General features: G+C 39.5%; 2 protein-coding genes across 2 annotated transcripts in view; one reads left to right on the top strand and one right to left on the bottom strand.

Annotated features, from left to right (window-relative positions):
* Positions 1–42: 42 nt before the first annotated feature.
* SELENOF (selenoprotein F) lies at positions 43–25,692 on the bottom strand. Its single transcript, XM_082053287.1, has 5 exons — positions 25,548–25,692; positions 22,596–22,763; positions 11,220–11,283; positions 3,434–3,483; positions 43–1,057 (listed from the first exon to the last, which is right to left on the bottom strand). Exons 1-5 carry the CDS (start codon positions 25,614–25,616, stop codon positions 926–928), a joined length of 483 nt encoding a protein of 160 aa, XP_081909413.1. The 5' UTR covers positions 25,617–25,692; the 3' UTR covers positions 43–925.
* A 701-nt stretch (positions 25,693–26,393) lies between these two features.
* The window catches only part of HS2ST1 (heparan sulfate 2-O-sulfotransferase 1), a 78,497-nt gene continuing 77,100 nt past the window's right edge, over positions 26,394–27,790 (top strand). The window contains exon 1 of the mRNA XM_082052998.1: positions 26,394–26,705. Within this exon, the coding sequence (XP_081909124.1) occupies positions 26,582–26,705 (124 nt within the window). The 5' untranslated portion in view covers positions 26,394–26,581. The remainder of the gene's footprint in view (positions 26,706–27,790) is intronic.

Below are 27,790 nucleotides of genomic sequence, written 5' to 3'. Positions count from 1 at the left end.
GCTAATTAGACTTCAGAAAACAAAACAAAACAAAACAACACATTATTCTTGCTTTTACCATATTTATTCACTCTAAGTGGAAAAAAACCTGACAAGTCATAATGGTTTTGACTCATTACCATACATATCATCTACATTCTCTGTTCACATACATCTCAGCCGACAAAGAAAAATATACGCTTTAAAAGAACAGTTTATAAATTGATTTGATAAACAGAGTTCCAATAAACTTGTGAAAGTCAGAAGGAAAGGTTTTTCAAGACTTGTATCTCATGTTTTCTGAAGCAAAACACTTAATGTAAAGCACACTTGACATCTGACTTCCATACACCTCGGTGGTTTTCTATGTAGTCTTCACTAAAGTGTACTTAGTAAATGTTTCACTGTACCAGAGCATGAGAGTTTCTCCTTCAGCTTCAAACCCTGTGAACTAGATACTCACTGTAAACAATGCTTCTACAAAAAGGACAGTTCAAATACAAAAGAGAAGAGGGCATTAGCGGTCAAGTTTCTTTGGGAGAGAGTACATTGCTTTTGCTTCTGACTTTCTTATAAACAGCAGCAGACAAAAGCACGGTCATCATTTCACTTATTATTTGAAGCTCTTCAGTTTTAAGAGCATTTGTAAAAACAGGTCCAATTATAACAAACTGATATTTACATAATTAACTTTGAAATAAAGCATTTTGTTAGTGATAAATGCATTAAGAGCTGAAATATATTAAGATGAGCCATTCTGTTTGTCAACTTGTCAGATATGCATGCTGAAGCTTCCTCCCCTAATTACAAGATGTTCAGTACAGCACAACAGATATTTTAAAATTAATATAGAAGCTGGAATGATTTTTTTTAAATTGTGGCACACTACATGTGAGGAGATTACCATGACAAAACATGAAAAGGAAAAAGGACTGAAAGCAATGGTTTATAGACGTTCTAACTTTTCACTTAAAAATTCTTCCACACTATCTGTATTCCACTTGAGGATGCTCAGTTCTTCTGCAATGTTCCCATTGTCATCCAGCAGCTTTAGTACAGGGTCAGAACCACGCACATACTGCAGGAAACAAAATAAATCAGTTACCTTGGGTGAAAAATGCATTGTCCATATTAAGACTTCTCTTCCCAGCTGATTTACATCAGTTAAAAATATGTTAAAGCAAGAAAAGTAAAAAGAGTGATGCTATGCAGTATGAATATTTAAGAACAGAGTGCTAAAAATCAGAGTATTCTGGACAAATCTTGGCAATACAATTTGTGCTGTGCTCTAAGCTTTAAAAATCCAAAGTTTAGAACTCTTAAAAAACCCCCAGACAGACAAGGCTGGTTGTTCCTGACAATGCTTAATGCTATAAATATTTCAGCACGATGTATTTTGTTCTGATTTTAAGAATTTCATTACTGGAGTGTTTAATAACAACATATTCTACTTTTCTTGAAGAATACAGATCTATTAAAAAAACAATTAAGCTTATGAGACCAGTTTTTCAGCTTGTTCTATGCTGCTACCTCCTCTCCTCCAATATTTTTTCACCTCCTGTCCAGATCCAAAGCAGCAGATGTTCAAAGCTAGAGCCTGTGTGCATGTGCATATACAAAGGCAGGGCCGGTAGGAGGGGAGACACTGTGCAGAAGCTTTAAAGACAGAGGTGCTGCAGGGTGCAGGCTCCACCAGCAGCAGTTGGCCAGCGTTTGCAGCTCTGGAGCAGCTGCTTTCTTGCCTAGTCCTGAGGAATGAGGGTGGGAGAAAAGAAGGGATAAGGGACAAAGACCCCTCGTTTCACAGGAAATTAAAACACATCAAGAGCAGCAAATGTTTATCTTGAGATCCAGAACAGAGTTACTTGCCTTAAGTAAAACAGGTAGGAAACAGCTTCAGTTCAGACTCCTGACTTGAATTTAATGTCAAAGAGAGGAAAGTGGAGGAACAAGCCAAATGAGATTTTGTGTCTGTGTGCAAAACATCACTTGTTCTCCTTGGCCTACTACACAAGCTAATGCATATGCAGGGCAGCAGTGCCATAAACCCAGCTTTGAACAATGGTATTCTACTTCAGCTGTTCTAAGTTACTGAAGTTGGATTTTTGAATTAAGCAGCTGAATGATTTTTCCCCCCCATTTTAGAAGTTTCCAGTCACTTTAACAGCTCAAAGTTCTCCTATCAGTTTCTAATGTGATCACATTCCTTCCTGCTGTGTTGTATCTATGCCTACTAGCCTTTGCTGGTAACATAATGCTTTAATGCTTCTGAACACTCACTAAGTCACAAAATATGTAATGCAAATAAAAGCTTTAGCAGTATTAGAAGGCTCTAGCCATTTAAGTTTATGGAAACATTTCCCCAGGAGTATTTTACTTTACCCTACTGAGCTAAGCTAGTTGATTTTACTTAATGAAGCCAGTGGCATCTCTAATCCATTTGCCAAAAGTCTGGGAAAATAAATACCATTTGCACTACATTTTCTTCTGGTAGTGCTCTGTACCAGTTGTAGTCTCGACTGCTTTGGTGTTCAATACAGCTACAAAGTTTAAAATAAAAATGAAACAGCCAGACATGCAGAAGGAGAGGAAGCTTTTGAAAGAAATGGGAGGACACACAGATATGAATGCATGAGACAGGCAGGGGAAATCTGTTTTAGATGGAATCTGCTGCTGAGACGACAAATCACTTATTGCAACCATGCATAGCTATGAAGTGATTCCAGATGGTACCATTTGGTGAACAGGGATGAGAGCACAAGACGTGAGAATCAAGATGTATATCTATGAAGTATGCTGGAAGTTCACACAGGATTTTAAGAGCAAGGTGAAGTCTTACACTAGATCTTGAAACCAAAGAATTGTTTAAGGCAGTGCAGTTTATGCAGCTTTGCATATATGTAAGTCATAAGAAACACCATTCAGTATATGCATTTCTATAAAGCTGGATGTCTGAAGACTATGAAGAAAAACAGAATCATAGAACATAGCAAGGAAATTCTGAAAGGGAGGAGAAAAATCTAACAATCACTGAATGACTGGAAATGGCAGCTCCATCAGAAAATTAGGGGAGAACAGGAAAGAAGGAAAGGAAACTATGGCAGAGTAAGCTTGAGTAAATGCAAGATATCCACAGAGTAAAGACCTCACATTCCTTTGTCATCTGCTATTACGTATGGGTTCCAGTATATTTTTTCTTGGATTAAAAAAATAACAACAAAAAACCAACCCCAAACCCAAACAACAACAAAGAATTTGTACCAAACAGTTACTGAGCAATAACCCAATTAACACTAGCAGCAGTAACTTGTAAAGACTTATACTGGCAATGCAAATATATGTCCTCTGCTACAGGATTACTTGATCAGCAGATAAGGAACAAGCCACAGAAGATTGTCTCCACCAAGCTTAATTCTTCCTAACATCTCAAATTAAAATTTAAGTTACTACTCACCTTGATTTGCAGTCCCCTGAAGAGTTTTGGCTTATCACTCCTGACAAAAGCTGCGGTTTGGAGAAAAGAAAGAAAGATAATCAAACTCTTCTTCACTTGCATAAAGTAGATTTGCATTCAAGCTAGTATTACCTGAATTATTTCTTTTGGAACGATGCTTTAGAAGGTATATTAAAGTTAAAATTCTTAATACCCTCACAAAATTCATACTACTAAGCCTACTGTGCCTAAGGAACACCCTCTTTTTGCCAGGATCCCAAACAAGCTTCATATCTGCCTGTTTTTTTCTCAAACACGAATTCAACTGTCTAAGTCAGTTTATCTGCACGTACAAGTGCCAGTCTCCAGCAGACTGGCCCATATGCTGCTGCGATACACGAATGTGAGCAAAAGTGTTAGCACGATCAAAATCTGGCTGAAGAGAAGGTTTGTGAGGGAGGCTGAATGCAGCACAATCCACACAGGCTGCGGTGGCGTGGGGGAAAGGGCAGAGGGGAAACTGCGGGAAGAGGTGTTATTTGTGCAAACAAGATGGGTGATCTTGTGTTGCAGAGATATCTGAGGTTACATGTTGAAAACCAGCAAGGAAACAAGAACAGAAAACAAGAAGCTGCTATCCCGTCTTCTCTTGACACTCCTAAAGGCAATCGGCTTTGAGGTGGACTCCACATCATGTAGCTACATGAGAGAAGTTGAGGTCTGAGGTGAGCTGCTGCTGAACAGTTCTTCACTTGAAGCACAAACATGAACAGCAGCACAGTCCTGTATCCCCACAGCACAACCCAGACCTTGTGTCAGTGTTAACTTTAAAAAGCAATGATGATATGAACTACTTCAGGACAAAGCGTGAGCATAATCCCCTGCTTCCAAACACTTCTGCCTAATGAATGTCCGATTTCGAGAAGTATCTAAAATTTATTTAGAAAACAGCACAGTCTACATTCCTCCTCCTCACATTCAGGTAATGCTAAAGGCTGAATTTAGTATCTGTACTGCCATTAAGTGGATTCAGGACGCTCCTGTAGCATGTCAGCAGGCTCCCCAGGGATGAACCCCGTCAGTAAGGATTGACTCTGACAAAGGTACCAGCTGCATGTTAAAGCTGCTTTTTCAAGGTTAGGCAACAATGAATCTCTCACAAATTGCAGTCCATCCAGCTGGTGCATGGAGATGAGTGTAACCTCAGGACTCATGTTTCATACTGCCTCACAAAGCGTAGCGCTTTCCTCAGTAATTGTAAAGATGTCCCCTGGCATCTTTATACCTATCTTTATATTACTGGAGACAGTTACCTTAACACTTTTTCTCAGTATGTATATACAGAGTGGCATTTATTTTCTTCCTTCTTCCACTGTGCTCCCAATACACACCAAAATAATACACTCTGCCTGCCGTGCCAGCCACTCCACAGGATAAACAAGTTGGAAAAATACCAATGTCCCAACGAGCTGCCAGATAAAATAGATCAGGGGTGTCAAACTCATTTTCACCAGGGACCATATCAGCCCCGCAGTTGCCTTCAAAGGGCTGAATGTAATTTTAGGACTGTATGAATGTAACTACTTCTACAGCCGCAAGGCTGATGTGGTCCCCGGTGAAAAGGAGTTTGACACCCCTGTACTAGATCCTTGAAGAAGAAAATAAGGCTTGTTTTCGTTCTTTCTGTACAACTATACACTAATGTCATATTTTAACCTGTTCTTGTATAACAACTTCAAATAGCACTCAATAACCAGTAATTACTCACACACTGCAGTTCAATTCTGATTTAAACTCACAAAGACATAATTTTCAACTTCAGTGTCCTTGTGACCTGTTAATTGTCTTGGCCTCATCAACAGTAACAGGCAAAAAAGTAGCAAAGACATTGCTTATTATTTGTTGAGTCCAAAGCACGTCAAACTATTTCATGGGGAAATTTTCAACATTTTTTTTCAATTGAAATGTAAAACTGTAATCAGTCTCTAGAGCTTTATATGGAAAGGAGGTTATGAGAAGCAGTCAGTACAGTGGGTAACTTTAATTGCAAAACTTAAGACAAACTGTAAGAGCATAGTAAAATGGATCAAGTTTCAGAAGTAAATCTGAACTGTGGAACTCCACTGTAACAAAGAACAGCCTTTGGGGGTGAACTCAGGTTACAGCTCTTTAGGCTTCTGACAGGTGTGAGGATTTGTTACTCCAGTGACAGATGAAAGCCCATTTGGACATGAGTGGCTGTTCTCTGGCTCCAGTGCTGGACGGAACAAGCTTGCATAAAATGGGAAAAGAATTAGATGGGAGAAGAAAGTATTCTACAGGCAGTATTACATATTGCCACTTTAAAAGCAGCTATTACACACTTGTATCAATATCAAATGTCTAAATCTCCTGAAAGCTGAAGCACTACAGAGCATTTTTCCTGAAATTTTAGACAGGTGGAACAAAATGGGTTTCTGCTAATGGCATACTTGTTTCTAATGGTGATCATAGTGACTTTCTGCATTAGTCACTTGAATTCACAATGCAACAATGAAAAACACTTACTGTACAGGTAACTTAATTTGTATATTCTCAATTTTGGAAGCTAAAATGAGAAACTATTATACTGGCATGCATTAAAAATACAGGTTATCCCATCAAACACTTTTTTGTTTTCCCCTACATAATCATGCCCTAAATTGAATAACCAGCCTTTGAATGGAGTTGATGGGGTTGGGAGTCAGATGCAGCTACAGCGCACATTTTGGGACATGTGGCTGCCGCTTCTCATGCACTGTGGTGCACACACTCCACCTCCACCACTGCCCAACACCTTCCCTCTGTACCCTCACATCAACATTGCTGCTTCCTGTCATCCTGTGTCTGAAGGCTACTTGCACATCTTTATGCCACTATTTAGTAGTTTGATGTTGAATTCTAAAATCCTAGCTATCTCCCCATTTTGGAGATTACACACTGCAGAGAAACGTGCACTTATATAATCCAGCCACGGGTGAGCATTTTCCACTTTGACTTCCACAAGATGAACCCTGAGCTTGGTGCCGTGACACTACGTTCCGCTGAATTAACCATCAGACTAGAAGTCAGAGCTGTTCTCCTGCCAGGTCTGCAACTGTCCTTTCACATAATGTTAAGGCAATTGCTTCACCTTATGCTCTTGTAAAACATGTGCCATAGCAAAGCATATGCCGTCTGTTGAAGGCGAGCCTGAGGTGAGCCTGCACAGCAGCCCTCATTGCCGCACCATCGGCCTCAGCTAACAGGTCAGGTCTGTATGGGTGACAGCCCCAACGGTTTTGCAAAGAAAGGTAATACTGAACAGTGATTCTGAAGACCTAAGAGCAGCCTCTGCCTATGAACACAGCAGAATGGAGTCACTTTGTTTTGATACGCAACACCTCTTTGTTTGGAGAAAGCCTGTGGAAACTAGTCTGTTGGAATGAAAGCCTAGAGGCCTACGTGGAGATTACTGAGGAATCTAAGAACCCAAGCGGCAAGTCTATGTATATGCCCGCACACCGGCGCTATTCTCTCTGCGGTACACTAGGACGTACCATAAGAAAACATCCTCACCCAAAATGGACATGACACCAGACCTCTCCAGGCAGAGCTGCAGATCTATATGCTCAGTATAACTTTTTTCTAAACAGAGCTGACTAACTACTGTTATATATCAAGGACATGATCCTGACTACCAAGGATATCTACATTCAGGAGTATTCACATTATTTAGATTCCTGCTTTAGGAGCACAGGTCTCCTGCTTGATCTGTAACTGAAAAAATGCAAAATGCTGTTGAGAAAAAATTAAAGCTATCTCTCAATACTTGAATGAGAGCCAATATACAACGGCAGTAAAATCTCACACAGTTTTCAAACAACTATACACACAGACAAATATTTTTAACCTTGTTTCTACAAGCAGCAGAAGGATTATAATGGCCTCAAATGAGAAAGACCTGGAGGTGATTAAAAAACCTTACTGTCTCTGTTATATCAGTTGCAGATTCTAATGGCAGGAAAGCACAAGTCAGAACTAGTCAAATCTTCGGCACAAGGTCAGCAATACATTTTTACTGCACAATTTTTCCTCCTGGTAAGCTACAGCATGTCTGCCAGTAAGAATCTAATGCGATTAGGTATCTGTCAGCAATAGAAAAGTCCACTTGTTCAAACTTCTAATCCTTTTGTTATTTAAAAAGCTGTTCTTTTACTTTATATTTATTCCTTCGCTTACTGTTCTAAAACTTGTGAAGACTACGTATGCCCATGGGGACTCATCCAGCTTTTTGAACTGGACATATCCTTCTCTGTGTTATTTCTTCTAGTCAGCAGAAACCTTTAGCTTCTTCTGAACTCTTGATGCTGTGCACTGATACACAGCTTCATGATGAGACACATCACATCCAAAATGCTGATTGTGCCCTGAAAAGCAGCAGCACACTTTTTTTAAGGTGCCTATCTCCTCAGCTAGATATGAAGTATTCTTTTAGTTTGTATATCATCTGTTTACAAAAGATTATGGTAAAACCATGCGTAGCTCCCACTACTTTGTCCTGAATTTCTTACCAAGAGTTTTACTAATGTTTCTATTAATGTAAAATTTAAGGTTTCCTTTCTAACTTCCTTTCACCAGTATTTAAGAATAACAAATGAAAACAACCATGAAATAAGAGATCTTACCTAAAAATACAATCCCATAACAAATTACATTTTAGTAGCTAAAAGAGTCCCCCTCACGCTTGCAGAACTTGGGCAATACGAGTGTTTACTGACTCCGGAGTCAGAGGATCTAAGTAGTTGCAGACTGGACGAGTTCAAGGATTAAGGACCTTGTTTCTGTGACAGATTTGCTGGGAGCATGTCTGTTTCTGAACTAGGAGAGTCACACATGGAGAGGTGAGAGCTATTCTATTAATGAACAAAAAGAACTCAGAGAAATATGAAAGAAATGTTCAATGAAAAAACACAGCCTAATTCAGTTTTTGTTAACCAAATGGGAAAGAATGCAGGAGTCTAGACATCATGATTTCCTATCTCATCACGAACAGAACACAGCTGCCACTGAAAAGTCAACTTGAAACAAATGGGCTAGATTAATCACTGGCCCAGCTAATTTATCCTATTCCAGAGCCTTCGTTTTATGGATGCCACATCTTCTGTGTTACCTGGTATAATAAGATATTGCTTCATCTGTGAATCTTGTCACTTATGTTTTCCATGTTCTACTTTGATGGAGTGCTTTTAAATGATAAGTATCTAAAAAGACTTTTATACAGAATAATTTCAAAATATATGTAATATAGGCATTAATTTTACAGTACAGCATTTATAATGGAGCAGGAAAAATATTTCAGTACTGAACGTATTAAAGAGACTTAAAGAAATGTGGTCTGTTACCTGACAGCACAAGAAGCTGTATTTGAGAAACATAACAGATACCCTTGGCCATATTCACAAAAGCATTTAGTAGTTTGTTATGATATTACAGAGTAACATTCAGTTTAAGATTCAGATAATCCTGCTCAGGACTAGATTTTGTTCATCCTGTTGCTAAGGACTAGATTTTTTCATCACTTGTCACTTCTTTGCTTTCCCAGTATCTATAAATATAGTCCATATGTAATGCTTCTCACATTTCAGGCACACAGGTGTATTCAGCAACTATTTGTAGCTAAAAATTATATAACCAGTAATTTCGATAGGAATTTTGATACAGAAGGACCATAGAAGGCCGCACTTAGTAGCCGTGAGAAACAGTTTTTTTCAACTGTGTAACTTCCTTACTGTGTATCTTTTACAAACCTTTATTAATTCAACAGATTTTAATCCTTATATATATATTTTAAATATATTTATATATTTATCCTAGTATATATATATATATTTTAAGATGTGAATCTCATTATAAAAAACCCCACTTGGTCAAATAAGATATAATCCAGAAGAAGTCCACGACAAATCAGGTCTGTGGGAGTAAGACAAGTGACAAACCAGTTTACACGGGTACTTAAAGACTTCACAGTCAGATAGAGAAGTTAACATGTACTGATCCAAGTAATTCTGATACACAGAGAGTCCTCCAATTAGTGGTGCCACTTTGTGTATATTCTGAAACAAACAAACAAACAAAACCAAACCCAACCCAACGAAATCCCAGCAGAAGCTATGGGAAAGGGATCTGAGTTATTTGCAATGGGACATTGTCAATGACGGGCTGCACAGTTCAGTGAAGCCTACAAAGACAATGCTTCAAAAGCGACAGCATGACCTTCAGGCAACCGAACTTCCCCAGCAAACATCCAAGTGAAAAGCTGAAAGAAAAACACTTCTTGAATGTTAATGTCTTCAGATGGAGACATTACATACTGTTCCTGGTAGAAGTTTAAAATCAAGGGAAAAATCTAAGTAAAAGTATTCGGAGATTAATACTAACATGAGGACAAACACCAGCTGGAAGAATCTGCTCTATTGCTTTTTAAAAATTCTAAACATGCTCTTAAAATGTATCCCATCTTCTAACCTGTTCTAAAACCCTCACAGTAAATTCGGTCAAGATAAATTTAGATCGGGTAACAGCAGAAACTGGTGATGAAAATGCAAAAGAGATCTCTCAGTGCACTAGTCAGTCCTTTTTTTCTTGTTACTGTACCAAAGAAGAACTGGTAGTCAAAACTGAGAACTTACTGAAGACGACTGTAATTTATTCAGTCATTTTAAGAAACAAGCCATATGACTAATAGAATGCAAATATTTGAGCAGGTTTAGATAACTAAGAATTGCAAGGAAAAAAATGAATTTTCAGTTTTCCCCTTTTGTACTATGGAATGTGTTGAAGGGTGTGCACACAGCAGAAACTGAGGCCATAATGCAGGCTGGAGTCAGGCTGACAGGTTGACCTTTTCCTTCAAACCTACAGGTCAAAGAGCACTTAACGTACAAATTCACAACCATAAAGAAGCTGAGTGAATGTGCAACAACGGTTGGGAATGTGTTTACATTTGCTAAATTTGAATGGTCACGGAGATAATATGGACTCCTGTGCTACCAAAGTTAATCTCCTCACGCCCCTGAAACAAGACGAGTCATTTAAACAGTTCTTGGTTTGGCATTTTACACAGTGGGAAAGAGAAAATAGCTTCGGTCTGGTATTGCAGTCAATTGACTGAACTGTGTGCAGGTAGAGGTGGCAGGAGGGGGTGTAAAGCAGCATAACCTGTTAAAAAAAATTGTATTTTTTTACCTTTTTGTCAATCAGCCTTCAAACAGGGAGGTATTAACACTGACCATGGTAGATAGAGAGGTGCTGTTTAAGCAATTTTATGTCTAAAGCTGCGTTAACCTTTCTTCTCTATGTCCACCTATGTCCCAAGTACAGTATTAGGCTCTTCATTACAGAGAAACAAACACCAAGTATTGCTATCACCTAAGATCTTCCCCCATTTGTAAAATTCCAGTACGAAATCTCCCAGAGATGTTTTTCCCGAAGCTTCCTCCCACCACACGCTGATGGAACGGATCTTCCTTTTACACCACTGTATTCCGTTTGCTTTAGTTGACTGTCATTATTCACTGACAAAACAATTATACTGCAGGATCTATGAAAAGAAAGCAGTTCCATAAGTGCACAATGTAATTTCTTTATCAATTACCGGAGACCAGTTCTATGAGTCTCATGTCAATGCAACTTTCCTGATATAATATACAAAATTTATGACTACTTGTAGCAGTACTTAAAAAGCACATTTTGTCATTCGTCTGTGACAGAATTTCATATTTGAAAGAATAGTGGCGGCTTTACTTACCCTGGACTTGAGGGAACCTTCCCAATTTTCATCCACATACCTCTAGGACAGCTCCTGCATAAAGCTGTAATAATAAACAGAAGTTGGTAATGATACCAAAAATCTAAATTACTAGTTTACTTATGGCTGAACTATTTTTCTTTGAGGAGACAATATGCTATTGAGTCAATGGTAACTACAGACAAATGAGATCCTAAATAGAATTGCAATTCCAGACCTGTCTCAGATTTATGCAACAACCAACTTTCACTCAAGATACATGATAATTTCCATTCATTATATTAAAAATGTAAAAAGGGGAAAAAGAAGATCACCTGAGATATACTGTTAGAAGCAAAGCTTCATTAAAAAAATGCAATCAGACATGTTATAATGGGAATTATGGACTCATAATAGGAAAGCTTTATTTCTTCCTCCCCAAAGATACTAAGGAAGTCTCTTTATGTGAAATTTTAGTTTTGATTTTAAACCTAACTTGGACAGTGAAATACTGTTTATAATAAAGATAAGGCAGTGAGCTTAGACTGCTCATTTGGGCTAACTATTAGTGGTTTATTGTAGTTCATTGTGATTGCAGAAAGAGGACAGATAACGTTAACAGGCCTTAGCTGAAGTGATGTACAGAGGCTGGGCCAACTTTGACGTCAATCACTTCCATCAGCTATGCCAGCTACTCAATGTTCTTAAAGCAAAGTATAAGTTCATTTCAATTTGATGCAGTATCTAAATAAAAAAACCTACTGATCATGTATACTGTCACATGTTTTTAAAATGTTGGGGTTTTTTTGGCAACATGCAATTGATTCTATAGTTTGCTAAATTTTAAATATAAATTAACAACAGATTTTTCTGGTTACTAAGATAGAACTTCACACTGTAAAGTTTACACATAATTGTCAATACTGTACACCAAATCATGTCCTTCTAATCCTGAAACCCCACTGTTTATAGAGATGCTGACAGAATAAGCTTCACTTAAAAATTTTTAATTCAATTAATTATTTCTATGAACAATTAAGACCTCTGCTTCATTTTCTTTTAGACAGTGTTTCCATGCGCAAGTCAGGACATGGAAAAATAGAACCTTACTGAAATGAAGTAAATTCACATTTCACTTAAAATATGAACTGTGGATACATGTAATGAAAAATAAGCTTTTCCTATGAAATGTCATGAGTGCTAACCACTCTGAAAAAGGAGTGACAAGTCATCAAAGCAAAGCACACCTGATACAACAGAAATCTCAAAGACAGTGTGAGTAACACTTTGACACCTCTGTAGTCATTATAGAGAGCCAGGAATACATCTTCACTTCAGAATATGAACCTTCTGAATTCAGGTCCAACTAATAGTTTCCTAAACACTATGAACTGGAACACAGGAAATGCTCTAATAATTTGCTGGAAAATTACGATTTCTTTCCTGACACGAACTAATCAGTAATCATGACTTCCGCAGGAAACAGAACTAAAAATGTCACATTACATTATCTGTTCAGAACAACATCTCAGAAATTTGCTTAACTACACTTACATTTTCAACTAGACATTTAAGATAAAGACTAAGATTTGATTGTTAAAACCCAGAACTGCTATGAAACAATACTCAAGAGATCAAAAACACCAGACTTTTTTAAAGCTCTTTTTCACCACCAAAAGAAGATTTTAATTAAAAAAAGACACTGATAAACAGCTCAGATACTCACTTACATAATTAAAGTTCCTCTGGACTTAAAACATGAAATAATTACAAAGATGGAGGAAACGTGGAATAGTGAGATTATAAACTTCACTTTTTTTTCTATTCATTACTCTAGATTAAAAACATTCAATGACAATTCTATCAGCAATCCTAGATTTAGATATCAGTGTGCACACTCACTCATACACTGAACATTTAGACTGGTTGGCTGATATGGACACTTATCTTCATTTTTCTTTCAAGAAGACAGTATAAAGCAGCAGACAAAAGAGTAAATCACCTTTTTCCATCTAGTTAACCAGTTACTTTATATATGTGTGTAAAGAACTAAGCACATCCAAATTTAGGACAACAGTAAACCCAACATTTTTCAATTCTCATTCCTGTAAATAATTCTTACAGTTTATTTTTTTCTATGGAACAAGATCACTGCAGGAATCAAAAATACGTAAGATCTCTTGTAATTACAAACCACTGCTAGGAAATATCTGATGGAAGTAAAGTTTAACAAAGGAAACAGCTAGTTGTTGATGTCTATATTTTGAGCTTATAACTCTGCCATAATTGAAGCCCAGCTGTGCTGGTACAAAAAAGTTCAGATTCCTGCTGGGACAAACAGCTGCTCTCTAGATGGCCAGACTAGAAAAAATGAAAAATCAATCGGCTTCATTTATAACTCTAAACAAAGGTGTCTTTTGCAAGAAACACAGGTTTATTTGCATCGCTGAGCCCACAACAAAAGCAGACTTGTTACTATCTACTGCTGCCACCAGCCCATCGCGGCCACAGCAGATTTCCCCAGAGCGCCCGTGAAGGCGCCCACTGTGTCCACGCATCACTGGGAATGACTGGGAGCGCTCGGTGTGCGGGCACACCAACATGACCACTCAGTTCCTTACACAATGCTTAACTCATACGTTAGTTCATTTTAAAATAATGCTTCACTTGTTTTAGCGCCCATCAAAATGAGTTTAGTACTACAAGCAATGAAATAAAGACTCTTTAAACTACTACTAGTGTCCATTTTACCATCCAAAGCTAGTGCTGTTAGGATTTCCAGGCTGATTCATGTCTGCGTCTATAAAAATAACTCAGCTTTTTCAAAAGCATTCTAATAGTATGCTCTCTAAGGCTAATGTGATGAAATCTGAACTTCCCCCTGACCTTCTACGAAGCGTCAACTTGAGTTAAATTTTATTCAAAAGCTTTTTGTAAGCACCCCAATGTCTTGTAATAGTTTTCACCGATGTAATGAAGACGGCTCTTCACAACTGACCGGGGGAAAACCACACTATCCATCATGTCTGCTTTAATGATGAAGGAAAGTGGTAATTATAACAGAATAAACAACCATTCATATAAGAATAGTGTTAGAAAATATGTATTGTAAAAATAATTATTCCAGCAATTAAAAAAAGGAACCTTAACTTAGGTGAAAGAAAGCATTTCATCTGTTATTAGGAAGGGAACTGAAGTAATGTCTGCAAAATTCCAGCGATGCTTCATTTAGAAATAAATACAGTATTCTTACCACAATTACTCATGGTGAAAACTGCAGAAGAAAAATTACATTCCTGCTATGAAGCCGCTATATAACTGTTAGTGTTTACAATCAAACAGGAATTCAGATCAAACCAAATGGAAAAAATGGCACTTAACAGAGATGGCTCCTTGATCATAGTAAAATGGTCTTAGATCAAAGCTGACAAAAAAAAGTTTTGCGAAATACAACAAATTATCCCTAATTTTACTTCCATGGCACCTATACTTTGCACACTAGTTTCTCTTTACAGCTGTTCGCAACCAGCTGAAAAACATTCTAGCATAATCATATCTGAAAACATGCAACGAACCAGGTTGTTAAGATAAAGCCACACCATGGTAAACAGCTATCTTACAGAATCTGGATTCTCTCCAGTATCTGTATATTTTCCTCTCCTAATATCAAACAGTTTAAAAAATAAGGGAAAGCTCTGAGAACAAGGAGTAAAACAACTTACGACTACTGCTAAAACTCCGTAATTTTCACTTGCCTCAGGTACAAGACAATCTTCCACTAAATATTTACCAACAACTAATCTCTTTCCAATACAAATAATTCTTGTTTTTCTGAAATTCACTGTATTGTCGATTCCATATTACTATATAAGCAGATCTGCCAAAGAAACCTCATCCCCTATCAACTCATACTAGTGTTTTACTTCAAAGAAAAGTTGCTAAAATACAGAAATTATTCTTATGGGTCAAAGTTGCTCGGTGTGTGCAAATTGGTGTTTTTTTATAATAGGGTGAAAGGCATGCAAATTATTTTTTTGTGTGTTCCACCCACCCAGGAAGCAAAAAAAAACATATTAAAAATTGATATTTGTTCTTCTGATAAATGAAGTCACATAAAGTAAAGAGATTCGGGTGCAAGTTTCTTCTGCAATTTCCTAAACGCTTACAGCTACCAATTAGTTACTTTTCCTAGAAAACTAGATTAGTTAAAATAGAGGAATATACACTGAGATACAAACTATAAAATATTTTCTCTTCTATGGGGGAGAGAATGCAGTGTATTTGTATGGACAGAAGTATTCAAAACCTCTCTAGTCTTCCCCTTCTCTGGCGACAGAAAATGAGCAAGAATGTGTGGGTTAGCAGGGGGCAGGCAGGAGGCCTCCCTGCCAGGCACATTATGAATTACTGGTCTGTAATGCAGAAAGCCAATAAAGTCATTGCTATACACACACATCATTCCAAACTGATGTCATCAGTAAATTTAGTAACATAGAAACTGCTCCCATTCACAAGTCATTGTCCTGTGAAGGGAGATGCCCAACTCTAATTTAGAATTTGTGCCATAGCGCTATTCCTGTGATTAGTGCAATGTATTACAGGCAAATTCCTCTGAACAAAGCTCAGAATCTAAGCTGTCACCCATTTGCAGGGAAGGAAATTCCAAATTAATATAAGGGTGAAAAAAAGAGTCACAATGAAGGTGTTTAAGCACTGAAACAATTTACTAAGAAAGGTAATAGAATCTGTATCTGTGGAAATCTTCAAAACTTTTGAGTTCTGCTTTGAGTAGACGACTCAACTTTTTTATTCTGTAAGTACATTACATAGTTGTGTGTTACTATTGCAATCTTCAGCATGCAGAAAATGTGTCATCTAAGTGTTTAATTTTTGGTGTGAAACAATCTCCTCCAAGCAGTATTATGTAAACTTTTTTGCTCTTTACCTACAACCACCACTAAAAAGCTCCAAAACAACTTCCCCTCTTGGCAGACTATTTTTTGTTACCTTTGCTCTCTGAAATGGTTTGGTGTAAGGTTGGATCTGGCACAAGGCTAAGAGACAAAAATGCAGAAGCGGAGCAACCACCAGCTTTAGAGCTCTGGAGCTGCAGCGTGGAGCAGGGGGTGTGAATGGCCAGTTTAGGGGAGTGGGGTGGGGGTGAGTGGAATAGAGAAGGGTGGCAGAAAAAAGGGCTCCTATGTACATGGATCTAGTGGATAGAATTATGTAAGCAAAACAGCAGAGACAGAAAGTTAACAGTTTAAATTCCAATTTTGGAATATACTGTTGGATTAAGTTTGCCATCTAACCATCTACTTTAACTCTAGAAGTAGAATCTCTGAACATCTCTTTATTCTCCAGAATGTGCTTTATTTAAAAAGAAAGCATCTTAGAAAAGTTGCAAAGAAAACACCGAGAACAAAACTCATCAACTATTTATTTCATTTAAGTAATTTGGAGACTTCATACTTTTTGAATTTGTTTCAACAAATGTAGAGTCAAAGTCCCAGTATTTTATCCAGATGTGTATCCGGACGAAGGAAGTCAGACTTAATGAGATAAACCTATTCCATGCACCAGCACAGGTGCACATCAACAATTTTAACTCATATTTAGTAATTTCACAGTTATAATTTCCCTAATCTTTTATTTTTCACTGATAAGACTAGAAAGATGTCTTCCATAGGTAAGGCTTGCCTGCTACACACAGATAATGTATTTTTATCTTAGTTTATCTGACAGAGATGAACCTTTGGTGAATCTGATCCAAACAAAAGACGGTCAATTTCTGTCTTAGGCATTGAGTAGCTATCTGCACCTTCCTTATCCAGGGCCACTGCTTGTCAACATTCATTTTCATTGCTGATAACATCATGCACACTAAGAAGGGAAAGAGTGTCTATAGTAAAGTTTGTGAGAAGGACATTTTTAGTACAAGGAATAGCTGTGCATAATATTCTGAAGCAACAGTGCTCTGACAAGAGACCTTCTCAATTAGAGGAGCTGTAATCATCTCAATTCCCCAACTTCCCTATCGCTATTCCCCATAAAGTTATTCTTCTGTGAGCTGTATGGGACACTTTTTAGTGAAAAGCAAACTTTCAAGGGAGGTCATTTGACATGTTAGCCCTAATTACAGAGTTCTGATTATTTACTTTAGTGTTAAATTAAATATGCTCTCATTGAATCGTGCTATTTTTAAAAGTCACACTTGGTAAAAACAGTGAACATGAACCATCTTTCAGTAGCATGTTAGAAATCAGTACAGCTATGTAAAAGCACAATTTGATTATTATGAAGCAGACAAAGGATTTTAGAGAACACATCAAAAGACAGAAAAATCTGGGGTTTATGAGAAACAGCAACAAGTAATCTAAAATTCTAATTCATTTATACAAGTATCGATATGGTTTACAGTTACATTACACCACTGAGATGTCAACGAATTCTAAGTCGTTCTCTATTTTTACCCATCGGGTTGAAACACACGACATGAGACTGTTTCATTGGAACTGTTCATATTAAGAGCCTCTGGCGGAACCAGCCAGCAGCCAACAGTAATTTTTGAGTGCAGCACTTTAATTAGTGAAATGAAAAGAAAAAAAACCCTGAAAAATGAAACTAAATTGGGTCACACAAAAGTAGCCTAAAGCATTAAAAGCATTTCAAGTTATTCTAGTTTCAGTAATTATTGTGAGTTTTGTAAACTATTTGGAGTTTTAAAAAGTATGCCTGAACAAGAATGTTACCTTATTCCTCCTTGTAATTCATAACAGCACATGTAAAAAGGTGGAATTTTAAAAGAGCTTTCAATTTATTTTTTTTTTATTAAAAGTAGCATGCAGTCATAATTACAGTGGACAGTTTATTACTAATATTACACTATTTATTTTATTTCCAGGAGGGGTCCCACACCAACACCACCGAAAGAATTGGTTTTAAGTTATGGTCAAACTACATCATAAGGAGAGTATAAGTATTATCTCTTAGGATTAAAACAACCCTTTCTTAGGAACAGTTTCTGCATACATGCAGAATGTTTAAAGGTCTTAGTAACAATTTTGTTGTGAGTGACAGATAAGGTAGACTACAGAAAACCAAATCTGTGTAGGCATATTTTTCACCTTTCAGTGAAATTAAAAGTCATCTTCTCTGCAGAACAGACCAAGCTGAACATTCACAGCTACTTATTACAGGGGCTAAATAAGCATAATACACTCTTCTTCTGTATATAGTCCCTCACCTCTATATTTTTGATCCACAAAAACCTATCAGAAATAGTGTGTTACTTTGCAGAAACAGGTGGCCAATGTGGAAGAAGGGGTCAGAGCCCAGGTTTCACTATCAACAGACTAGAAGTTCTATGGTTTTGCAGTGTTGAAACCGGCCAAATAATTCACATCTTAAAATGACTTCCCACAATTGCAAGGAAGCAAATCTCAGCTTGATGCCCTGAAAACATGGTATGATCTCCCTGCAGATATGTGAAATGTTACCCATTACAAGGTAACAGCCAGGGAATAGGTCTGCAACACGTCCAGCTGCCACACCTTTTATCAGCCTCACTGCAATAAAGACACGCTCACCCGACTGGCCAGTGGAAATGTGTTAATAAAACTCTAGGAACGTTTCCTCTGCTGTGCTTTGACTTTTCTCCCCATTTCCCAGAGTATTTTAGTATGCATCCTTAGGACTTTCTGCCCAATTGTTTCTCCGTTTTCAGCATTTTTCAAAATGTTGAGAAAACACAATACTTACTAAAGGTCACTGAATACCACTGTTTTCTAAATCTCATCCATTCTGTTTGTCTCGAGCTAATGGCATTATGTCCATAGACTTGTATTAAATTTCAAAGAGCAGTCATAAATACTGAAAATCATTGTAGGTTCAGGTAGGATGTAGAATGGTGATCTGAATGTAAAGCAACCTTAAGACGGGCTTTAAGATTTTTTTTGAAAAAGTAATAGCCAAAGTTTAAGCTGCCCACATTTATTTCAGGTTAATATTTCATAATATTTTCATGTCAAAATGTAAGGAAACTTTTGTATTTACTGGTGCAGGAAGAGCATCAAGGTGAAAACCTTCCCTCTTGCAGTACAATAATCCATTTCAAGTTTCTGAAATATTTTAGTTATTTGTATTGTTACACTTAGAACAAGTTTGGTGAAAAATAATCCTAATTCTCTCGTTTTCCTAGTAAAGCAGGGGCCAGATATTCCAATAAATTATTAAGCCATGCTTTGACAGCTTATAATATTTTGACAACCCTGAATATCTGTGCACAGGGAAGTTACTAAAAATCTCAGGATTTTAGATGTTTTTGCTTAAATTTGCATAGTAGATTAGTTAATACCCATCTCTATGGAATTTTAACTATGAATATAGACTCCTGTATCGTTATGTTTGCCTTGCTTTACATTCAGAAATAGTGTACGATATACACATGTGATGTTACCCATGACAACCTGTCATCTAAACCATCCATCTTCATGCCTCAAATTTCAGGCCAACTTTTGCTTACACTTGATGTCACGTTATCCCATTCACCAAACACCTTAACATTACAACATGACAAATACATGACAACAGACATTTAAAATGCTGAAGTTCAACATATCTTAGTCAGCAAAATATATCTCAAAGCTCTTTGTAGAAATATTGATGACTTTTAAGGGTTGTAGCAATCCTGCACAGTGCAACTGTGAAATATAATGCAAATTTCAATACAGAGTTGAGTCTTAAAATCAATTCGGATTTTGACACACATATATTGTTGAGATAAATCTAAGATTATAATACACAATTAATGGAGTATGCTTATAGCTATGTCTGAAATGATCATACAGCGTAAGTGAAGCTGCAGATGGAGTGCAGCTATTTTCAGCTACTGCAAAATATGGACAATCTCTCCTGCTACTACAATTTCACGCACAGTTAGCTTCACCTCCATTTCATCCTTCTAGGTTTTATACACCAGCAGTACTCTGCATCTGACAGACTGAGGCTTAAAACTTGCAGCTGTCTAGAGCAACACTGTTGAAGCTAGCTCCTGAGTTAGTCTGAAAGTGAATAAAGAATCTCTAGAAGAGGAGGAAATAACCAAAATATGTTTTTTTTTCATTTTGCCCACAGTACAATTATGAAGTAACTAAAATATTTCACTGGATAGGTGTCAGCAGAAGTTAAGAGCAAGACAAACACTGGGTAACAAGAGCACCTCACAGCTGTCTTCTGCTATGTTAGTTCACAGAATGCTGGACCAATAACAACCAGCATTAATAAACATCTTTCAAGGATAAGAAACAGTGGAGATCTATAAACATCTCATTTGAGGTTGCACTGATGCTATGCAGCACAAAGTATTTTCAGGACTGGGCATGTTTCATAGATTATTTGTGGAAAGTATCATAATCGCTCCTGTAATTCAAGCCGACACTTAACATGCTAGATCCAAATCTCAAGTATCATCAGAATTAACTTTCTTCAAAAATGTCACAGAAGTAAGAAAAGATAAAATAATAAGACGTATAATGAACGTTACTATAGCAGCAAATTGTTCACATTTACTACAAAGCACAAGCAGAAAATGAAACTAGGTAAACCAACACAAATACATTAAAAAAAACCCAACTTGTAATATACAATCTCTCAGTTCCTACGAATATACAAGTTCTGGTTCACTGTGAGGGGATTTGTTGAACAACCTTGAAACCCCACCCATTTCACCATTATCCACATGGTAAAATACAGGTCTGATTCAGGGTGCGCAGAAAAACATCTAGTGATTTAAATTCTGCTGTTTGATCCAACTTTTATTAATGCAATATTTACAATACAAACTAAGTTATACCCTTGAGTAAATAACTGATAAATTGATAAAGACAGATTTTTTTTTTTCCCCTCAGAAGTCACACTGACAGAAACGCAACATAACTCTTCCTGTTTATTTTCCCCCAAAAATGACAACAGAAATTATCCTGCTCCACAAGTTCTTATGCTGTATTATACACACTGAGGCAAAACTGTAGGAATATTACCTGAATAAATAAAAGCACCCACCTCTTACGTGAGGCTTCCTGGCTGCTGCCACAACTGCTACCGGTTGTGGTGCACAACCACAGCACAGCTGGAGAGCCTTTCCTATTCTTCCATTCTCTCTTAGTACATTTAATCAGATTTACTCTGAAACTTTTCAGCTTGTGTATGTATATGTATACATACATACATAAGAACTGGAACACTGTCCAGAGACAAACTTTCCTTTTAAGATTTATAAACTTGGCAATGAAAAAGTCTTAGATAGCAAGTCCCATAAGGATTGTACTGAAATATTACTGCAACCATGCTTTTGTCAATATAGGACGCAGCACAATTTAGAGTCTTACCTCTTACCTTAATAGTCTCTCAGTATTAATGAACTACTAATTATTAATTCCCTGCAAATATCAAAAACTTGCTTCTTTATATTTAATATATTGCACCTAACACTGTAATCAGTGATTTTCTTTTTCAGAATTATAGGCTAAGGGTTTTTTTTAATATTACGCTGAATTTAATTTGATAGGAGAAACTTGCTAGATTGCCTCATTAATTTCATGTTGTCGGTTATTTAGCTATCTCCTAGCCCTTAAAAATAATTTCAACACCTCCTCTTCTCCTTGAAGTCTCTACTTTCCTGATAACCGATTGGTCTTCAATGTACTCTGGAATTCTCTTAAATTACAATGCATTTGAAAGCATGTATTCTTTTCAACAGCTCTGTAAAAATTCTTCCTTGCTGACATACCTTAAGTGAGATATTTATTTACTTACTACAAAGGAAAGGTTTTGCCTTAGTGTAACTGACTAAAGCACAGCATGGGTTCTGAGCAAGATAATTCCTGATATTTCTAGCTGTTAGAACCTAGCTGTTCTCACTGGTGCAGTACAGAGTTGAGCAGCCCTGTTCCTGTTAGGTTCCCGCTGCTCAGCAGTTTACCTGACGGCTGCACCAGCTGTTTGTTCCCAGGGACTGAGCTGAACTACCCTGGACATTACACTGTGGGCCAATGGCCAAGCAATAGCTGCGATCAAGAACACCAGTCTCTTTACTCTCTTTTTTTGCCCTTTCCAAATCCCATACATCGTTCCACTGAAAGCAGCTGGATGTAGCTCCCATTAGTCACTTCATGTTGGAGAAGGGCCGTCACAGAACCAAAGGTTCCCCTGCTCGTACAGGGATATTATTTTAGAGCAGCATGGCAAGTCTGCAGATCTGCACCCTGTGTACATTGGACTATCAAAGAATTTTCCTCTTGAGATTATAATCCAGGCTCTCATGTATTTTTAAAATGAAGTTTCATAAAAGTAACAATGTGTTAAATTATTCCACAAAGGATTTGGTCCAAAACCCACCTTTCTCGTTTCCAATTGAGCTTCTTCTTGGCAGCACTGCCTGCAGAATGGATCCAACTGATTCAGATTGAACTGTCCGAGAAGGTTGCAAGAACTGCATAGCAAGTTACTGGAGAAGCCCAGCTCTCTGCAAGCTTCTGATGACAACTGTGCTCCGTATACACTTATCTGAAAATCAATACAACGTTATAATTTAGTATTAAATTAGTTGTTTAAGAAAGGAAGATTTAAATGCTTTAATGATTAGGAAGAACAACTTAGTCTCTGTGACAGTTTTACAGTAATGCCTAATGGTCTGCCCAAAAGTGCAAAATACCACCTTATTTTGAAGAAGAGTCTCAAACTAATAGTGAATTCTAGGCACTCATAATACGTACATTTCAAGGTATCAGACCTGCCAAAAATAATTTATATATACTTCTGACAACTCTATTGTTTTCCTATTGCTAGTTCCAAATTAAGAAAAAAACCAAACATAATGAATCAGCTGAAATGCATATGGCTACAGCTCTCTAAAGCCTGCTCTTTCAAAACAATTTAAGTAAATTTCATATCAACAAAAACACACTTGGGAAATAAGTATAAGAGCTAAGCTTGGGAAAAGCACAACCAGGGAGTGATGAAACAGACCAAACTGCTCAACAAGGCATACAAGTAAGATTTTAATTTCATGCGTGCATTAATGTTACAGGAAAATCGCATACTAAACGTGGAAGCGTAGATGAAAACCTGCAATTCTGATCTAGTAGTAATACATTAAAATCCGCAACTCAATTACACAGCTTCTATGTAAAACACCAGTTCTTTTTTTAATGAGCAGCAAAAACAATTTTGCCAACTATCCTAGCACTTAAATGATATTTGGGGTTTGTTTTCACATTCCCACTTTGCTTACACAGGGATTTCTCACACCCTAGTTTAACACCTTTCCTTCCAGCTGTATGCAGGGGAAGAGGGGGCGGGGAGCGGAAAGTGCGAGAGGAAATTAAGAGAGTGAGCAGACTATTCCCAGATGCTTCTCAGTCTGGGTGAAAGAGTTTGGGGAAAACCGATATCATCTAAAACACCAACAAAACAATCATCAAGCATCTCTGTGTCCAGAGACTGAGATGATACCAGCAAACTGGACTGGAAGATAACAGATCAAGAGTTAGAAGAATTGTGCTGGGCCAAACAGAAAAATAGAGAAGAAACCCTAAGTTTGTCCCTCAATAAATCAGACTTCTTGTCACATCCACCCATCATTTAATATACACAGCATAGCCAAGTCAGGTAGAGACAAAACCCATTTCTTCTCCTATAGTGGCCAACTTATAGCCAAAGATGTCACTAATGTGAGAAAAAGGAAATGTTATAGATCAAGAATTGGTAGAAAATATATTAGGTGCCTCATTATTCCATTTCTCTGTAGCTGCTAAAAAAAAAAAAAAAAAAGGTAAAGCACGAACAGAAAAGTATAATGTACAGAAAATTATTCTGAAATTACTATTCCGTAAGGCAGAAAGCTATTTTTCATCTTCCTAAAGGACACTGCTAAAGTAATTTCTATATATAACAGCAGGCAAGCAAAAATAGGACCCTATTCTACTGGAATAATCTATTATTAATCCTTTATGAAGGATACTGGCAAAAAGAAATATAACACCATCACAGTAATAGAGAAAATCTAAAGAGGATACCAAACACTGCCAAAGTTATATTTCAGTTATTGTTCACTTATTAAATTAATGATGATGACAGTAGCCAAAACAGTTTTCTTGCACCTAGCTGCTTGCCATCCGCCCCTCCTCCTTTTATGCTTTACTGTCACCTTTTCCTCACTTCAGAATCTGTTCACCTGGAAGCAAAAATGGTATTAATGACACTGTCATTTTGCTTCCACCAGCGACACTCCTCACACCTTTTCCCAGTGGACCTCTACATCTACATATGTAAGGCAAATACTCTCCTCGTTTTGGGAGGGACTAACCAAAACACAGTGCATGAAAGCACATAAAGTCTCCAAAATCAGTGAAGAAGTTCTGGTTACAAAACCACAGGGAGACGGAATAGTTAAAAAAAAAATAATAATAATAAAAAAAAAAAAGGAAACTAGCACTCCCTCGTATTTTTCTGCAATTTTTAGTACTGTAATTATTGTACTATCCTGAAATAGTAAGTGTACTAATTATAATAAATGACGACATAGTTCCACCTACTTAGCCAGCAATGTGCCTCATTTCAGCAGCATGCCCTCCTTTAAAGCTTTGACTACAAGTACACATTACGTGACTGCTTTGCTTTCACATTAATTTAATATATTAAAGCAAATACAGCATCGATACAAATCACTTTAGGAAGCACTTAGTAGTGAAACATTTGAAGAGGTTTTTTGTACGGCCTCATGTCTCTGGAGCTCGGGTGGGTCAGAACTTTAAGGGCATGAGGTGCCCCAAGCCAGAGAAAGCTGAGCTGGCGGGACAGCCCTTCACGATGAAGAAACCAAAAGCCACCCAGCTTCACTTTCCAAACCCATTCTTAGTTTTGTTACTATGGATAACCGGGGTCATGAAGATGGTAACAACAGGCAAGTCCCATTAAAAATGCTCGAGAAAGCCTATACGTTTGTTTAAGGAGTCACAGCAACAGCCGCTCTCGGAGCTGACCAGGCGAAGCGGGGCCGCGGCGGAAGCTGCTCCGGCTCCAAACCGCTGCTCCCGCAGTCTGGAGGAGCAGAGGCAGCGACAAGGGCAGAAGCGTAGAACACCCTCCAACAGAGAGCGAAGAGGCGGCCGGGAAGGCAGGAGCGGGACGAGGCACCCGCCGGCGCCCCAGGGCAGGGCCCGCTGCCCCCGCCTCCCGCTGCGGGCCACGTCTCACTCCCGCCCCACCCCCCCACCCCCTCTCTGTCTCTCTCGGGGACCCGCAGCCGCGCTCAGCCCCGAGCGCGAATTCCCCGGAGCGGCCGCTCACCGCCTGCAGCCCCAGCAGCAGCCAGAACCAGCACCGCCCCAGCGCCGTTAGCTCGGCTGCCGCAGCCATCTTGGTGCCAGAACACTCCTGCCAGCGTCGCCGGGAAGCCGCTGAAGGACCTCACCTTTGGCGGATGCCCGGCACACTGCCTGATGGGGGAGAGGGTAGACTGGCTCCCAGCCCCCGGCACCACGAGCAGAAACAGCTAACTCAGAACCACTGCGGAAAGTTTACAGCAACGCTATTTAGTCTGTTCAGCGTAGCGCTTCACAGCGAGGCTACAGGAGATGCCGTTCCCCAGTCTTAGTCAGGCATTACGGAAATAACCCTATGTAAGGTCCTTTCTCGTTCCGGAGAGTTGTTGCCAACCGGCAAACCGTCATGCAGGCCCCCAACCCCAACGATTGACAGCAGATCTGAGCAATATTATTTTGTCTTTCCCAAGAGCCTCGGTGCTTATGCCCAATGAGAGTGCTAGGTGGGCGGGACTTCAAGAAGGGCGTCCCAATCACGAAGGGTCGCATGTAGGCGGGACATCGCTTCGGTCCGGTAGCACAGCGCTGAGGGGGAGGAGGAGGAGTCAACGCTATGTGGGCGGGGCGTCGCCTGAGCGGGGCCAATCCAGTTGCGGGAGAGGCGGGATGGCGGCAGCACCGCCCAATGGCGGAGGGCGCGGGGGCGTGTCCCGCCGCCGGGAATCGGTGGCGGCGGCAGCGGCGGTCGGGCGCGCGGTCGGGCGTTCGGTTGCCGAGCAGCGCACGCAGGCGGGGGAGGGGCGCGCTGGTGGCCGCCGCGCGGCGGTTGGCGGCGGGCGCTGCGCTGCGCGGGGCGGCGGGGCCGGGCGGCGGGCGCTGCGCGGGGCGATGTGAGAGCGGCGGCGGCGGGCCCTGTCGCGCGCCCCCGGCCGTGCTCCCCTCAGCTCCCCTCGCTCGCGCCGTCCCTGCGGCGGCGGCGGCGGCGGCTCCCGCCGGCCTGCGCGGCCGGGCCCCGCGTTATGTCGTGATCCCGGGCGGGCGGCGCTGCTGCTGCTGCTCATGGGGCTGCTCAGGATTATGCTGCCGCCCAAGTTGCAGCTGCTGGCGGTGCTGGTCTTCGGGGTGGCCGTGCTCTTCCTGGAGAACCAGATCCAGAAGCTGGAGGAGTCCCGCGGCAAGCTGGGTGAGCAGCGGCGGGCGCGGCCGGGGGCTGGGCCGGGCCGGGCAGGGCGGGCGGCAGCCGGGGGCTGGCGGGCGGCTCAGCCCGCCGCCGTGTGCCGCCGGCCGGGCCGGGGGACACGCACCGCTGGGACTTTTCCCGTGGGGCTCCTTGTGTTTACATGCCCGAAACGGTGCAGGAGCCGATCGACCCGGCCCGGGGCTCTGCGGAAGGGGCTGCCGGCGGCAGCGGCTGCAGCCTTGGCCTTTGAGCTCGTTGGTGTGTGTGTTTTGCGGGATCATGAGACCGAGGAGAGATCGCAAAGATAAATATTTCTGTAGTGTGTCTAAATGGTTTTTCTTAAAAGAGCAGCGGTGTTGAAAGCCATGAGGAGCAGGGGCTGGCAGGGCTGTGCCTACTGACAGGCGCTGGGCAGGGAGAGGGAGCAGGAGCGGTGCCGAGAGTGAGTCTGGTTCTGCTGCCAGCTGCTGCCACCAATTATCGTCTTCTTCACATTCAATTTCTAGTGCAAACGCTTTACTGAGGCTTGGCATTGTAAAGGAAAGCACAATGTGAAAACAAACCCCAAACCAAAGGCATTGTTCCTAATGACAAATGGGTGATCTGTTTTACTCGCGTTGAATGTAAGATCTTATTTTCTGCAGTTTTCTGAGTGTAGTGAGTGATCCCTTAGACTGTCACTGAGCTCTAGTTAAACAGAATTATGATGAGCTGGAAAACCCTGGTGTAAGATTTCTTTTACTTTTTCTGCCTTAAAAAGACCTTTTTACAGTAATATCTGTCTGGTAGGTAACAGCTTACTACTTTGTCTGTTGTATGTAAGGCTGCAAAACTTGTATAGATTTTACATTACTTAATTGCAGGTTTCGGGGATGTGAAAAAAAATACCATTCTGAACATAGTTTGTGATGTGCAGGAGTTGTGAAAACAGAACACTGAGACTTCTGGTGTATACAACTGCAGGGGCTGGTTTACAAATGCTGATTTGGTTTCTTATGTTATTTGCCTGTACTAAGATATTTAGACTAAGACCACTTCAAGTTTGTAGAAAGAAAAGTGCACATTTCATTTTCCTACTGGTGTTAAAA

This window comes from Streptopelia decaocto, assembly GCF_964273445.1.
Source record: "Streptopelia decaocto genome assembly, chromosome: 5".
In the NCBI taxonomy this organism is placed as follows: domain Eukaryota; kingdom Metazoa; phylum Chordata; class Aves; order Columbiformes; family Columbidae; genus Streptopelia; species Streptopelia decaocto.
The sequence above is the reverse complement of the archived record's forward strand: the minus strand, read 5'-3'. Positions and strand labels throughout refer to the sequence as shown.